At 48.0% G+C, this 15,000-nt stretch overlaps 1 protein-coding gene across 1 annotated transcript in view; it reads left to right on the forward strand.

Moving 5' to 3' along the window:
• The window catches only part of myo1d (myosin 1D), a 96,729-nt gene that overhangs the window by 52,612 nt on the left and 29,117 nt on the right, over window positions 1-15,000 (forward strand). Inside the window, exons 17-20 of the mRNA XM_048233626.1 lie at window positions 6,879-7,102; window positions 8,434-8,572; window positions 9,769-9,873; window positions 10,024-10,137. Coding sequence (XP_048089583.1) covers window positions 6,879-7,102; window positions 8,434-8,572; window positions 9,769-9,873; window positions 10,024-10,137 — 582 coding nt within the window. The remainder of the gene's footprint in view (window positions 1-6,878; window positions 7,103-8,433; window positions 8,573-9,768; window positions 9,874-10,023; window positions 10,138-15,000) is intronic.

Here is a 15,000-nt window from a genome sequence, read left to right on the forward strand (position 1 = left end):
AGGACTGGCCTCATTATACACAGCATGGACATGTAGACAGCCTGTGCACTGGGGTACATCAATGTGCCAGGGGTGCCATTTACCCTTTGCCTCTCCACCCTGTGTGTGGATAGATTTATATTCTCCGCAGTCGTCTTCTTCTTTCCTCGTCGTTCTCTAGCTTTGCTTTCCTGCATTCTCTCTCCCTCTCTCTCTCTCTCTCTCCCTCTCTCGCTCTCTCTATCTCTCCCTCTCTCTGTCTCTATGTTTTGCTCCGTCGCAGACGCGAGATCGCTCTTTGTGCCACAAAATCCCCTTATCAGCATGTGACAGACCTGGGTGGCGGGTGCCAACGGTGCCAGTTTTGCCAAAGGTGTTGATGCCAGTCCCCGAGGTGCGCCTCCCAACCCCCAGCAAGCGCCCTCTCTCTCTCTCTCTCTCTCTCTCTCTCTCTCTCTCTCTCTCTCTCTCTCTTTCTCTCTCTCTTGCCTTCTCTCTTTCTCCTCTCTTGCTCCCCCTCAGTTTTTCCTTCTTTATCAGTCTGGGGAGGAAGAGGAGGAGGGAGAGAACAGGGGGTGGCGCAGACACTCAATCTCACACTTTCTGATTTCTCTCGCTGATTTGTGTGCCAATGTAGGGCTCACTCTCGCTCCCTCACTGTCTGTCTCTCCCTTTCCATATCACACACACATCTCTCTCTCTCTCTCTCTCTGTCTCTCTCTCTCTTTCTCTCTATCTCTTTTCCCTTTCCTTCTTTCTTTCTCTCTCCCTCTATCCCTCCCTTCCTTTTCCATCTCTGTGTGCCTGTGTTTCCATCAGCCTCTTCCTGCTAGCCACTCAGGATGTGTTTAAATGGGATGCAGGGGGCAGAGAGAGTGAGATGTGGAAGAGGGTAGCGAGAGAGAGGGATGGAAAGAGAGAGAGAGAGAGACAAAGATGTGGAGGAGGGTAGGGAGAGAGAGGGATGGAAAGACAGAGAGGGGATGGAAAGAGAGAGAGAGAGAGAGAGACAGAGATGTGGAGGAGGGTAGGGAGAGAGAGGGATGGAAAGAGAGCCAGAGAGAAAGACAAAGATGTGGAGGAGGGTAGCAAGAGAGAGGGATGGAAAGACAGAGAGGGATGGAAAGAGAGAGAGAGAGAGACAGAGATGTGGAGGAGGGTAGCGAGAGAGGACAGTGAGAGAGAGAGAGAGAGACGAGATGCCTAGTCTCAACGCTCCGTCACACGCCTTTAATTGCGCCAGCTTCTTCACAGCCCTTCTCCCCACTCTTCTCCGCGACTCCCCATTACACGCTGTCATTCCAGCCCCCTCCTCCCCTCCTCCTCCTCCTCCTCTCCCTCTCGTCTCGTCTCTCCTCTCCTCTGCTCAGGGCCCTAAGCCGTTCCGCTTCAGCACCACTCCCACGGGCACGCCATAATACCGGGGCTCATCTGCCCTGCTGTCGGCCATTTGCCTGCCTGTGTGTGTGTGTGTGTGTGTGTGTGTGTGTGTGTGTGTGTGTGTGTGTGTGCTGTGTACCTCAGATCTGAGAACCCCCCCCCCCCTTACAACATGGCCAAATTCTCTCTCCTCCTGAGATAGAAATATTTTCCACCGTGAAGATCTGAACAATGCCCTCTCCAATCTCCGTTTGTCCTACAAAACAACCCCAGATGGTTTTTCAAGAATCCACCAGGCCACTAGAGGGTTCCACAACAGTACCAAAATGCCATCCACCCAGCAGGTCTGGTGTTAAAATAGACACCCTCTCCCCCTCAGCAGCCCAAAGACCCATAAATGTCCCTCTGTAGCACTGTTTACATTCTCCCACACCGCCCGCCCGGGAGGAGCAGAGACGCCCTGTTCATTAGGGAACTGTATCAATCTGAAGGATTAGAATCAGACAAAGCGAGGGGCTGTTGAATAATTCATAATTGTCCCTCTCATCTTCTTCAGAATTAATATTTAACAGGGTTCAAGAGGAACTGTGCCCATCGCTGTGCCTGTCTCTCAGTCTCGTCAGTGATGTTGAGGAGGGGGTTTTTGTCTGTGGGTTATGTGGTTTGGTGTAATACCCTTTATAGCTTTGCATATTTCTTCATTGGCTGTGTGCTTATGCCGCGCTGTACTCTCTTAATCGATTCGTTCTAGCCTGTCTCTACCTGCCTCTACCGACTGGAATCCTATAATGTGGAGACGTCGCTTTGCATTAATCTCATCAACTAGCATAATACCGAAATGTAAACAAATGCATCGCACGTCCACTTCCATCCCATTTGGCAGCTAGTGTTTTATTGTATGCATATCGCCACCGTCATATTTCACTGGCTTTTGTTTTTAGCGTAGCACTTAGCATAAATCTTGATTGTGCTGATACAGTATTGCTGCCACCTCCCCCCAGACACAGTTTGTGTCCTCTGTTGCTCTGCCATTATAGGTGAATAATAGTGTAGTTGTCCTCTTCTACTGTCTGTCATAATTGAATAAAGTCACCTTGGAATTTGCTTGTGCGTTTGACCCAAGATTGAAGGTTGATGTGACCTTTCAGGCTCTGGGTCATGTGACGTGTGTCTGTCACGATGGTCAGGCCTTGGCTACCCTCCACCACCCATCAGCCCTGATTATAGTGCAGGAGGAGAGGCTCCACATCCTCTCCAGGATAAATGATCCACTTCCACTCTGTGGGAGTACCACATGAGGTGATTAGACCGCGGGGTTGTTTTTTTCTCTATCTGTGTAAATGATGGGATGGACTGGCTTTGTGACTGCAGAAATGAAGGATGCAGTATGTATGTACACAAGAGCACCTCTGGCACTGTTGTCCTCAGGAGGCATTTGGTATTATCCTTGCCGTGGATGTTCTCACCATGGCAACCAAGGTTTTCCTGGCTTCCGGCCAAGATATTTGTATTCTTTTTGCCTTCTGATTTGACCCTCTGTGCTGTTCACTGGCATAATAGTAGGATTTTGGGATTTTTGTCTTTTCCCTGTTTATAAAACATCGAACTGTACTGCCCTCTTATCACACTTGAATAAATAAATACAGTGCATACATAAGGCTACAGAGTTAAGATATAAAATAAATACATGTGTGCTTTATCACACACACACACACAAACACACACACGCACAGACAAGCACGCGCACACACACACACACACACACACACACACACACACACACACACACACACACTGCGTTTGTGTATTTTCCTTCAGAGAGAGCGAGTGAGTAGGTGGGTGGGGGTGGGGGTTAAGACATAGAAACAGAAATCAGGAAATTGCATGGCACAAAAGGGTAGTCAGTGAAAAGCAGTGGTGCTCTGTGCTGGAATTCAATCACTAAGTAGCAGGTATGCGTTTAATCTGATAGTGGTTTTAATTATGTGTTGCTGGCCGTGTGTGTGGGGGTGGGGGTTGAGGGGATTGACAGCTGCGTCAGGGGTCCGGCTGTTACTTCCTCTAATTGCCACCGGATGGCAGCGCACCAAGCACCCCTGATGAAGCCTGCCAGCCGGCTAGAGGTCAGAGAGGAGATGGAGCTGAGCAGCCACTCCACAGCGCATTGATTTATGAAAATCTCTCTTCTCTGTCGTTTTCCCTCACTTACCCTTGTTTTTATTTTTCCTTTCGATCTCCCTCTGTCTGTCTTTCTGGGCTTTTTTTCTCTCTCTTATTTGTCTTTTTCTGTTTTTTGCTTTTTCTATTTCTTTCTGTCTCCCCAGTGAATTGCTTGTGGTTTGCAACTTAGCTGTGTCATACCACAATTACATCCCTCACATCACTCACATCCACTTACATCCACACACACAAATACACAACACACACACACACACACAGTGTTTGAACTCATCATACGTCTGTATTGAGTGTGTCAGGCCTCAGACGCAACACCCCACCCCTCCTCCCCCCCCCACACTCTCCCCATGAGGGTTGTGGACATGGAGGAATTGCGTGTTTAGGCGTGGGCTCCGGCTCCGAGGCGCCTGGGGAGCTGCCACCACCGGCCGTCTGTCCGCCTGTGATTAATGAACGCCGGCCTCACTCGCTCACTCCTGCCCCTCCACTCCCCATCCATACCTGATGGCCCACTGACACCTGATGAAAAATGGTAACACAGGAGAAAGGTTTTTTCCCCCCCTCCCTCCCCTGGCGTGATTTTTAGGTTTCCACCTCTGTTTCGGAACATTTAACAAAGCATCGCCTTTCAGGCACGCCTTTCTTAATTACTTCCATTTTCTTGACCCCAGAATGGCCCTGTTTTATATAAAAAAAAAAAAAAGCGTTTGATGTTTATCTCAGAGCTTCCCTTCATTTTGGGCAGTGCTCGCTTGTGTTTTTCTCCGGCAGCCATTGCAGATGTCAAGTGTTTTGCTCGTCTTTTATGAACAAAAACTCCATTGCCGGTTCCTTTCTTTTTTTCTACCTCCGAAATGCTGTTGAAATGACCAATCGGGGCGGCAGCAATCTGTCACACTTTGTCTGGACGAGCGGTTCCCAATTAGCCTTTGATGAGGTCGTAAATTTGGAGCAGGAAGGCGGGGAGAGAGAGAGGGGGAAGAGAGAGGGGGGAGGGATCCAATGTGGCAAGAGTCTTTAAAATGCTGATCAGACAGGGTTATTGGATGTCTGCTGGTGTTGTTGATCGGTGGGGTGGGGTGGGGATGGAGGAATGTTATTGGGCTGATTTACCCAGCATCCCTTGGGTGCTGTTGGGCCACTCCTACACCAACCACCCCCCATCCCCCCCAGTCCACCGCAACACACCCCCACCCCCGCCCTCATCAGCACGCCCACATGCCTCTCCTCTCGTGTGGAACCCCAGCCGTATGTCGGGGGCCTTTGTTACAGCGGTTCCTACGAGCCTCTACCTGCTGCTGTATTCACAACACGTACACCTGTCACGGCATCTTCACAGCTTAAAAGCACCACGCAGAGCAGTCACAGAGGGGGCCTCTCTCTCGCTGTCCTAAGCTGCCATCCACGCTGCTATTGTCACGCCGCTACGCGTTCAAAACACTAAAAGAACTTGCTAATCCAAAACACATGCAAATGAGAGCTGCTGTTTCTTCGTTAGTCTTACATCCCTGACCCCATCTGCGGAAGGATGTTGTCAACACGCGTTGAGCAGTCATGCTAATGTAATGAAATGTTGTTGTTTTTTTCTCAGCTTCATCCGAAGGCCTTAATCATCAGCTTTATCTGTGTTGTCAGCAAACACATGTGTATGCTGCTGCAGTCATGTGAATGTCACTTGACACCATCACAGCAGTGTCACTGTCGGTGGTGGGAAATATTGTGATGGGGAGGGTGTTCGTTAGAATTAGAATGCGACGGCGTGTGAGGAGGTTGCAGGCGCGCGAAGCGGAGGCCTGCCAGTGGGTTGATGAGCAGGGCACGCCTCAACTGAGGAGTCGAGGAGAGAGGGATGAGCGGAACATATGGCGAGTGGCATCGCAGGAGGGAGAAGGTCACAGAGACGAGTGTGAAGTTCTCCAGCGCGGCAGCACCACAGCAGATGTGGCTCACTGCTTCAGGGGTCCTCTCTTTGTTTCTACAAATGCTGAGGCAGAGTGCTGTGGGATTCTGAGCTCGTTTTGTTTTTGTTCCACAGGCCCATCCACCCCACCCCCTCCCATAACTTGCCTCTTTTGTTTTTTTCTGATGATGTCCCAACTGAGCACCACTAGACATTCTTCAACTTAACCACCCACCATCCAGAAAGACATCCATAGTCATATGTGAATGTATTGATTAGGAGAGGATTGCAGAGGAAGATGGATTGTAATGTATGCATGTCCCCCCCCCACCTCCCCTGAAATAAGTCTGGACATCTCTTGCCCTCATCAGGCTGGAGTGTGGTGGACAGCTTTGCTGAGTGTGACGAATCTGTGTCCCTCTGGCCCTTCCTATCCTAATGCATAATTTAATCAGAGGTGTTGCGCAATAAGCCCTGCAGTTGCAGTGGTGAGACCCATGAGAGTGCATCTGGTTGTGTGAGGTCATTACTTAGGACCGGCACAGGTTAGAAAGGACCACAACGTCCACAAGGGACCTGCAGTTGCAGACCTGAGGCTAGCGACCTTGTTTGCATCACTAGCGCTTAGCATCAGGATAATGAAAGACCTGGTAGCTTAGCATACAGAGACAGTCTGCTGCTGACCGTTAGCTTCTGCCCATGTTCTTTTATCAGACTAATGAATGTCCAGCATGTACTCTCATAAAATGCTTAAGGTCACAGTTAGAGGTCAAGAGATCCGTTTCTCTTAAAGGATGTGACTGGAGCATTGAATAGCTTTTAAAGTTTTCATAACCCTCTTATTTATTGTTAACGTTCATTGTTCTTCATTGTTTTCCACCTGCAGATACTTAAGGGTGTACTTACTGTAAATGTAGCCATCAATTTGGGCCTGTTCCCTTGATGGCAGTCTCCCCTATCAATTTCAGACCATTTCTGAGCTCCTTTCCATGATAACATAATCATATCATTGAGAGAGCTGAGTTTGAAATGCAGGTCCTCAGGATGTTTCCCAGTAGAACATGGAGTCACTCTGTATTGTTTACAGTTTCCTCGCCTGTTTGTATCCTGCTCATGTTCAAGTCAATGAGAAGTAAAGAGAGCATATGGCCTTGCTTTTACTGGCAACTTAACAGCAGTGATGACTCCCCAGAGATGCATTATCATCTATTATTTACGCCCAAGATAGGGCAATATCCTGTCAACGGGAGTGTGGTTGCTAGGGATTGGGACCTTTCCTCCTGTTTAGAGCGAAGACACTGATTACTTCTTCCTTCTGTCGTGGTGTTTTATTCCTTGAAAGCGTGGAGAATAGCCGTAGGTCATTGCTTGGCGAATGGCTAACCTAATAATTCTCTGTCTCCCTGTTTTTTTTTTTTGTCGTTTTCTCTCCTTGTTCTAGGTATGGCGTGGCACCATTGCCCGGATGCGTTACCGGCGGATGCGAGCCGCCCTCATCATCCTTCGGGCCTACCGTCGCTACAAGGTGAAATCCTACATCCGTGAGGTGAACCGCCGCTTCAAGAACGTCCGTAGCATGAAGGATAATGGGAAACATGTCAAGTGGCCCACGCCGCCCAAAGTGCTGCGCAGGTTTGAGGAGGCGATTAGAAACATCTATAACAGGTATGCCAAAGATGCAATCATTTCACTGAGGGGTCAGCCACACATTAAACTTATGCTTTTAAAAAAGACTGCCTGAATGTTTAACATTTAATTGAGGTATTTTACAGAATACATAATTAGGTGTAGTATCAGATTTAAAATAAATAAATAAATAAAAACCCTACAAAGGTGTTATTTAACCTTTGATATGGAGTCTGCATACCTAAAGTAGCCTACATTATCAATACCTATATTTAACTCAGTACCTATACCTCAATGATAATAGCCTACAAGGTTTCTTTTAAGCCTACAAAAATCCTGAGCACACTGGCTAATGTGACTAAGAGACGTCCACAGTTTGACAACTCACAACAGACTGGAAGTAAAATTTTCATAGGGGGCTAAAGAACCATGAGACCCATTAGCTAATATTTCATTTTAGCTTCCAGCGCTAATCGTCAACCATGGCAATGTTTGCCCTGAAGCAGTAGGGCACTGGGGTTTCAAACTCAAACAGATGGCCTGGCACAGCCTGCTAAACACTCCTACATGTAGTCCTATCATAATACTCCTAGCTCTCTCTCTGTGCTGAAAAGAACCGCAACAAGGCAGCGCCCTCAACTAACCTGCCACATTAGCATAAGCTGCTCTGAGGCATGGCTTTCAGTTGCCTGGGTTGCTTTGTGGCATCCCACCTGGTTTCACTTCCGAAGCTTAGGAAACAATGATTAGTTACGGTGGATGAGAAGCCTTGGATGACTTTTGATGTTTCTCACTGGTGTGTGGGAATAAGCGCTTAGCGCTTTTCGCTAGCGTCCACATCCACCTCATTGTCTGTCAGTTGCCTTTACCTTTCTACCAAGCAACCTCTGTAGCACACCTGTTAAGCGACCTGCCCATGTGCACCTTGACTGTAGATATTGATATCCTGATCAAAGCTCTATCTGATGAATTCTTCAAAGCTGCGTCTGAACTGCTGAGAGTTTCCCAATGCTCTGCACAGCGGAGGGTACAAACATGGTTGACAACTGAAAGCTGAAAGGGAAAACTTTCAGGCCTCGGTGATGAGACAGTTACAATAAACCTCAACATGGGCACCGAGTCACCCAGTGTTTGGCACCCATTGTGCCCCTTAAATTCTCAAGTAGTGTCATCAAACATACAGAGTACTACATTGTATGAAACAACACAACAAAATGCTGGGCAGGGAATCATACAGGGCAGTTCCACCTTGAGTCGACCTTGAGTCAAGAAGCAGCGAGTAGAAAGCGGACAGATGCTCGGGGCTTTAAATCACCTGCTGCAGAGTTTGTCTAAGAGGAGGCTCTTGTGTTTCTGTGCCGCCCTTCCAGGTGGTGGGCCTGGTCGCTGATCAAAGGCCTCTCCCCAGAGGAGATGCTGCAGGTGAGGGCCAAGGTGGCCACGCTGGAGTGCCTGAAGGGCCAGCGAGCTGACCTGGGGCTGCTGAGAGCCTGGGAGGGAAACTACCTGGTGAGTATGGGCCTGGGGTGGTGGTCTGTCTCAAGGGTCCATCTCAGTGCATCCATAAAGTCTTAAGACTAAGTAAAGCTAATTTAATATCTCGTCAAAGTCAATTAGCTAATTTGGGCAAGAACTTTAGCCGTGTTAGCATAGACGTGCTAGCTCAATGCTTCCACATGCCACATGATATCTGTAGTTCATGCATGAGCACAAGATATTCGGCCACGTGTGTATAAAAGTACCTGCATATCTAAATGTATAATTTATCTGCATTAGTCTGCTAATCCAGACATCCCAAGTCTCCCGGAGTTCCGGGAGTTTCCCGCATGTTGATAGCGGCTCCCTGACCTTCCGCGATATTAGATAAAATCTCCTCGGGATCTAGAGCAAGCGATCACACAGACCGAGACTTAAAATCGCGTGTGCATCTGAGTGTAGCGCGCACACGACAGGGGAGAAAGAGGTGTGTTGGGTGTGTGCCTCAGCGCATCCAAGACAGAGAGAATCCTGATTGGCCTGTTTCGCTAAATCAACCAATCAGTTTTCAGTGTAGGCGAGCTTTTTATCTCTTTTCTCCCGAACTTGATCAGTTCAGTGTATCTAGGAACAGGAGCGTAATGGCAGAATCAGTGCCCCCAAAAAAGGAAAATGTAAGACCCATTTCGAAGTGTACCCTTGTCTCATAATCATAAGAGTAAAAAAGAATGATAGGCCTAGTCTTGCATGCTGCACTATTTGTAACAGCGACTTTAGCATTGCCCATGGCGGGTTAAATGATTGCAAAAAACATGTTGAGGTGAGTTTAACTAGTGTCAATTCATGTGCATATTATTCAGGCCTGTACTAGATGGCTAGTTGCCAAGGCTACATGAAAAGACCAAACTACCAAAATCTACATATTTTATTTTCACAATTTCTATCTATAGGCCTTCCTTATTTGGTGTGCTGACTAGACATTATTGAACAAACATATTAATCTGTATTTCAGTATCTAAGTAGGCTAAAGTTTTTATTATTTATTATTTTATTTATTTATTTATTTATTTAATTTTTTTTTTTTTTGGGCCGTGATACCTCCCTGAAATTACTTTTTGCAGGTTGGGATGTCTGCTAATCTTCTGCTTTCCTCTGAATTGGTAATTTTGTTGATGTGTCATACAGTCTTTACTCACTGCAAATGCAACATGTTGGTCATGTGTGTCTAGAAGCGGGATAGCCCTGAGACAGCCTCCTCCTTCACCCTGGTGTCCAGTGACCTTCAGCGCAAGGACAAGTTCATGAGGGTCCTTTTCTCCTCCAATGTCCGCAAGGTGAGATATTTGTGCCATCTCACAGGTTTGTTTGTAGTCCTCAGCTAGTGAATAGACTTGCACTCGCACTCAGAAAAGGCTCAGTAATACCCACATAGAGTATTGTGTGAAGAAGGCTTTTTTAATAACATTAAATTGTGTGTTTTGTAGATCAACCACTTCAACAAGGCAGAGGACCGAGCTGTGCTCATCACTGACAGACACCTGTACAAGATGGACCCCGTCAAACAGTACAAACCTATGAAGAGCATCCCTCTCTATAACGTAAGTGGCTCACTCTGAATGGAGGAAATGGGAGGAAGAGTCTGAGCACTGTCTGTATAGTGCTCTGTAGCCTGCAGACCTTTTACCATTTAGTTTTAATAAGTTGAGCATGTTCCTTTCTACTAATGAACTTAAAGTCAGTAATCATGTCTTCATGGTTAGTGTTCTATTTCACTGACTGATACTGAGGGGGTGAAAATTGCCTGTTCATTTTGCATCTTCCCATCCAAAGTGGTAGGATTCATTCAAAAATTCATTCAAGGTTTTTCAGGTAATTTCTACAGAGAACCTCAAAACATTACTGAAAGCACGGTGCTCCACTAAAACTCGTCTACCTTATGTCTATTTCTATTAGGGCCAGAAAACCAGTCACTGTTTTCTTTAGAAGCTAGTTTACGTAACTAATCAGAGTTCGCCCCTGTGTGATCAAGCCCATTCACGCTTTTAGCATTGCTGAAGCCGAGGACCTCCACAACTGTCTGTGGGATTATGGCGCGATAGCCGGGGGGTAATACTTGGAAGGGCGACCTTGAGGGAGGCTCCCCCTCCCCGAGAGCTGCCTGGGCCATCAGTCACCGCAGAGAGGGGACAGCCGCTTTCCCTCCCTGTTACACCCTCCCAGGAGCAAGCACCGCCAGGGGTGACAACTGTGGCAGCAAAGCCATTTGTTCTGACTGGCCGGGCAGTCTGATGGTGTGTGTGTGTGTGTGTGTGTGTGTGTGTGTGTGTCTACATGTGTGTGCTTACATATGTGTGTGTGCAGTGCCATATGTATATGAATAAGCACAGATGTGAGCATGTGTAAAACTAAATGTAGATGAGAGCACAATTTAGTATGTTGGAGACAATATATCTGCAGTCCTCCTCAGGTTTTGTATGTGTGTATGTGGACATTCTTTATGTGTGTGTCTGTGTGTATGTGTGTGTGCGTGCACGCACGCATGTGTGTGTGTGAGAGAGTGAGTATGTATGTGCGCACGCGCGTGTGTTTGTGTGTGTGAGAGAGAGAGTGAGTGTGTCTGTGTCTGTGTGTGTCTGTGTGTGTGTGTGTGTGTGTGTATATGTGTGTGTGGACACACACTGAGGTACTGTATGTGTGCTCTCCACCTTTCTGAATACAGCCTGCTCCCCCCAAAGCCCTCTGTCCTCTGCAATGCAGCTCCCTCTGACACCCCACTGAGCTGCTAGACGGTACACTCTGTCAACACAAGGAGCCCGGCACACTACAGGGACCCCTAGTCCTCAGCGCTCAGTAAGAAAGCAGACCGTGAGGACCTCTAAAGCACCATTATCAGGAGAGAGGGATAGAGACCGAGAGAGAGACTGAGAGCAGCCACTGTGAAACGGGCTCAGTGAGTCACACAGGGCAGCCCGATCGATGGCTGAAGGTTGGTTGTAGGGGAAAAGCGTTTAGCGCTCGCTGATTAGCGCAGACCGCTGCCCTGCTAAACCCTCCCTGGCCCCTGGATTCATTTGTGAATGCAGCTGGGGCAGGGCAGGGCGAGGAGGGGTGGGGTGGTGGCGGTGGTGGTGGTGGCCGACAAAAGGCAGTGGGTCAGCACGCGAGAGCACACGACCGGCCCTCAGCGTGTCCACTCGGCCAGCGCTGCCCAGAGATGATTTATCTGACAGCTAAGCCGCCGCCGCCGTTATGGGATGATCACAGTGTGGTTAAACGGGGCCAGGGTTTTTAACCGTGTCGTGGCTAAATGAAAACAGACCGGGGGCCCCGCTGCTTAAGCCAGCGCTGTTGTGGTACTGGAATAAGTCGTGGTTAATCCTCGGACCAATCCCCCCTCGTCATCCCTCCTCCCCCTCCCCATCACCATCACCACCCTCAAATGTGCAGCTCCTGCCTGCCTGCCTGTCAGCAGCCTCTCCCCTCCTCCTCCTCTCCTCATCTCTCCTCCCTGCCTCCCAGTCCATTCCTGGCTCCGCCGTTGTCATGCCAACCTTCCCTCAGGAGACGGGGTTGCCATGGCGACAGTGCGGGGCGCCGGACCAGCTGATGTCTGCCGCTGCAGTCCGGGCATGTGCACAAGCCTCCGCCCGTAGGTTCCCCTCCGGTGATGGCTGTTTGTGTTTTGTGTTTTCCTTTTCGTACCCTCACGCCTTCTTTCTCTCATTTTCACTGTTCTCTTTTTTCAATCCCTACATCCCTCTATCAGTGGACTCAGCCTCCATCTATCTTTCTCTCTATTTATTCATGTGACTTTCTTTCTCTCTCTCTCTCTCTCTCTCTCTTCCCTCTCTCTATATTTTATTGTGTAAGAGCCTTGGAAGAGCCAAAGGTTTTAAAGAGTAAACACAGCTAATGCAGCAGATTTAAATGCACCTTCTTATATAATGGCTTAAGGCCCCAGTGAAGCATGTCTATGGACCAGTGAATCGGAGGAGATGCCAGAGGGATTTTTTAGGGCTTTGGCTAATTATTGCCATCTCCCTCTGCCAGTCAAACACCACGAAGCTCTTGTCTCATCCTTTGTTCTCTCCTGTTCATCTCCTTTCACTGTATCTCTCTCTCTCTCTCCCTCTCTCCCTCTATTTCTCTCTGCATCTAGATCCTCTTCTGTGTCTCTCCTGCTCTCTCCCTCTCCATACTGTATGCCTCAATCCTCCTCTCCCACTTTCTTCTCTCCCTTTCCTCTCCTTGTTCCTTTCTTTTCTCTCCAGCTCCCTCCCATTCATCTCTCCTCCTCTCCGACCTTCTTCTTTCCTCTCTGCTTTCTTTTTCTTGTGTCTGTCTCTTTCTATCCCCACACACACACACACACAATTCCTCTCTCTCCAGGGAGCTTTGGGGCGTTACGTAACCGCCAACTCATTCCCCTCAAGAATAGAGCGACTAACTCCGGGGAGCCAGGGCGCCCGATCCCCATCACCATAGCGATGATAACAGGCGGCCCAGGACCAGAGTGGTCCAGTGTCTCTGGCTAACACGCCGTGCTCTGCCCACTCGGTCCTCATTTCAGGTCCATAGCGTCCCCAACACCCTCCTTGGGACGGCCATGTCACTGACATGGGCCAGCCTACACGCCAAATATTTCATTTTTCATCGATTGTAAATAAAATGAGAAGTCGTTGATGTGCAGTGGGATGAAAACAATATCCGGCAACAACAATACAGGATAATTAAACATTATAGGGGTAGGTGAAATATCGAGCTGGCACTGCAAGGCATTGTGGGAAAGCTATTTTCATTCATTCCCCGCACCAAATGCAATGAACAACAACTAGTCCTAAACAACAAGCAATTAAATGCTTCCCCTGCCTGAAGGCCTGTGGCATAGATGTGTTTGCCGGAAACCCGCCTGGTGTCGCAGACAGGGCACAAACTAAATTTAGGCTGATAAGATAAATGCCATCGACTCCAGCGGCGGCTCTTTCATTTCTTAATCGATTTTAAATAGTAATTTGTTTTTCGTCTTTTCGCCTTACTTGTGTGGCGTTCGACTGGGGAATCCATGTGCTTACGTCCCCTCAAGGCTGTTTTCCACTGCATGGGCTGTGTTCAATGAGCCCCATATAGAGAGCGGGGGGGTGTAAGAAAGAGAAAGACAGGAACATGGAGAGATAGAGTCAGTGAGAGCGAGAGAGAGAGAGAAAGAAAAGAAAGAGATAAGGATCATTAACCTGCCCGTTTGCCTTACACGCTGAGCATTGTTTACCTGTGTGGCTGTAAAGCGGAAATGTAGCTGTGGTAGCGAAAAGGCCACTCGACATGTGAGTGACCAGGGTCATAGATTTCCTATATCACATAGCGCTGATTGACTGGAGATGCGCTGACGGCACTGTGATGACTCAGAGGTGCGACACTTATTCATGTGCCCCCTGACCCCGAGTCTCAGTGCCCACAAGGCCTTCTGCTCTTCTGAGAAAAATGATTCATTATTCATTTTTTGAAGCTGCGCTTCCGTCATTATCCTTAAATGGTTCTCGAACAACATGGAGAGGTGGCAAAATAACAGGGTTGCTGTCGAAGGGACAATTGCTGCACGCATCCCTTCACCTGCCTTTGAAGAACTTCATTCCTCCACATTCACCACCCTGGCATTTTTCAGCAGCATTCTTCCACACAACAGCAAGCAAATTGAAGGACTTGTTTCTTTTTTCCCCCAAAGTATTTGAGCAGTAGGTCCTGTAGTTCATCAGGCTAGCAGGAAATAAGCAGTCATTAGAAGAAAGCCGAACAAGACTAAACAGGAGCTGACAGAGCGCATTGCTCCTACTCAACGCAGTGTGAAAAACACCCACTCCTATCTCCTGGGGTTAAGATTAGAGTTTCTGGCTCCGTTGCTAGGCATTTTTGAAGGTGGCGGTGTTATGTTTTTTTTCTCTATTGCCTTCTAAAAAGAGCAAGAAAAGTCCACTGGAGTTCAGAAAGTTGTTTAATGACTTTTCCATGGATTTAGAAAGAGAGAACATATTTTTGAAATTATGCAGATTTGTTTAGTTGGAAAAACTTATTTGGGCTTGGTTAAGCAGGTTTTTAATTTTCTGTTTCTGTTTCTGTCATATCGGTAGCCTGACGAGCCAGACCCACATCAAGATGTAGGGTCTGGGAACTTATCATTGGCATTGCTCAATCCGAGGGCCGGGTTGTATTTCAAATTCCCTCTGCACGCAATAGGAAAGCACTACAACCCATGAGTCCCATGCGTTTTCCCACCAGCGGGGCTAGTTGTTCAACTTAACTCGAGTCGTGGCCAAAGCCGATTCAAACACCGCTGTTTGCCAGCAGCAGCATCCGTCTTCTTTGTTTTCAAGTAGCAGGGAATTCACGCGGAACTGTCGCAACTCTGCCGTCATTATGTTAAGCCCATCCACCGACTCTACGCACAATGTGATTGGCCTGACTAGAGT

The sequence above is a fragment of the Alosa alosa genome, chromosome 22, assembly GCF_017589495.1.
Source record: "Alosa alosa isolate M-15738 ecotype Scorff River chromosome 22, AALO_Geno_1.1, whole genome shotgun sequence".
Taxonomy (NCBI): domain Eukaryota; kingdom Metazoa; phylum Chordata; class Actinopteri; order Clupeiformes; family Clupeidae; genus Alosa; species Alosa alosa.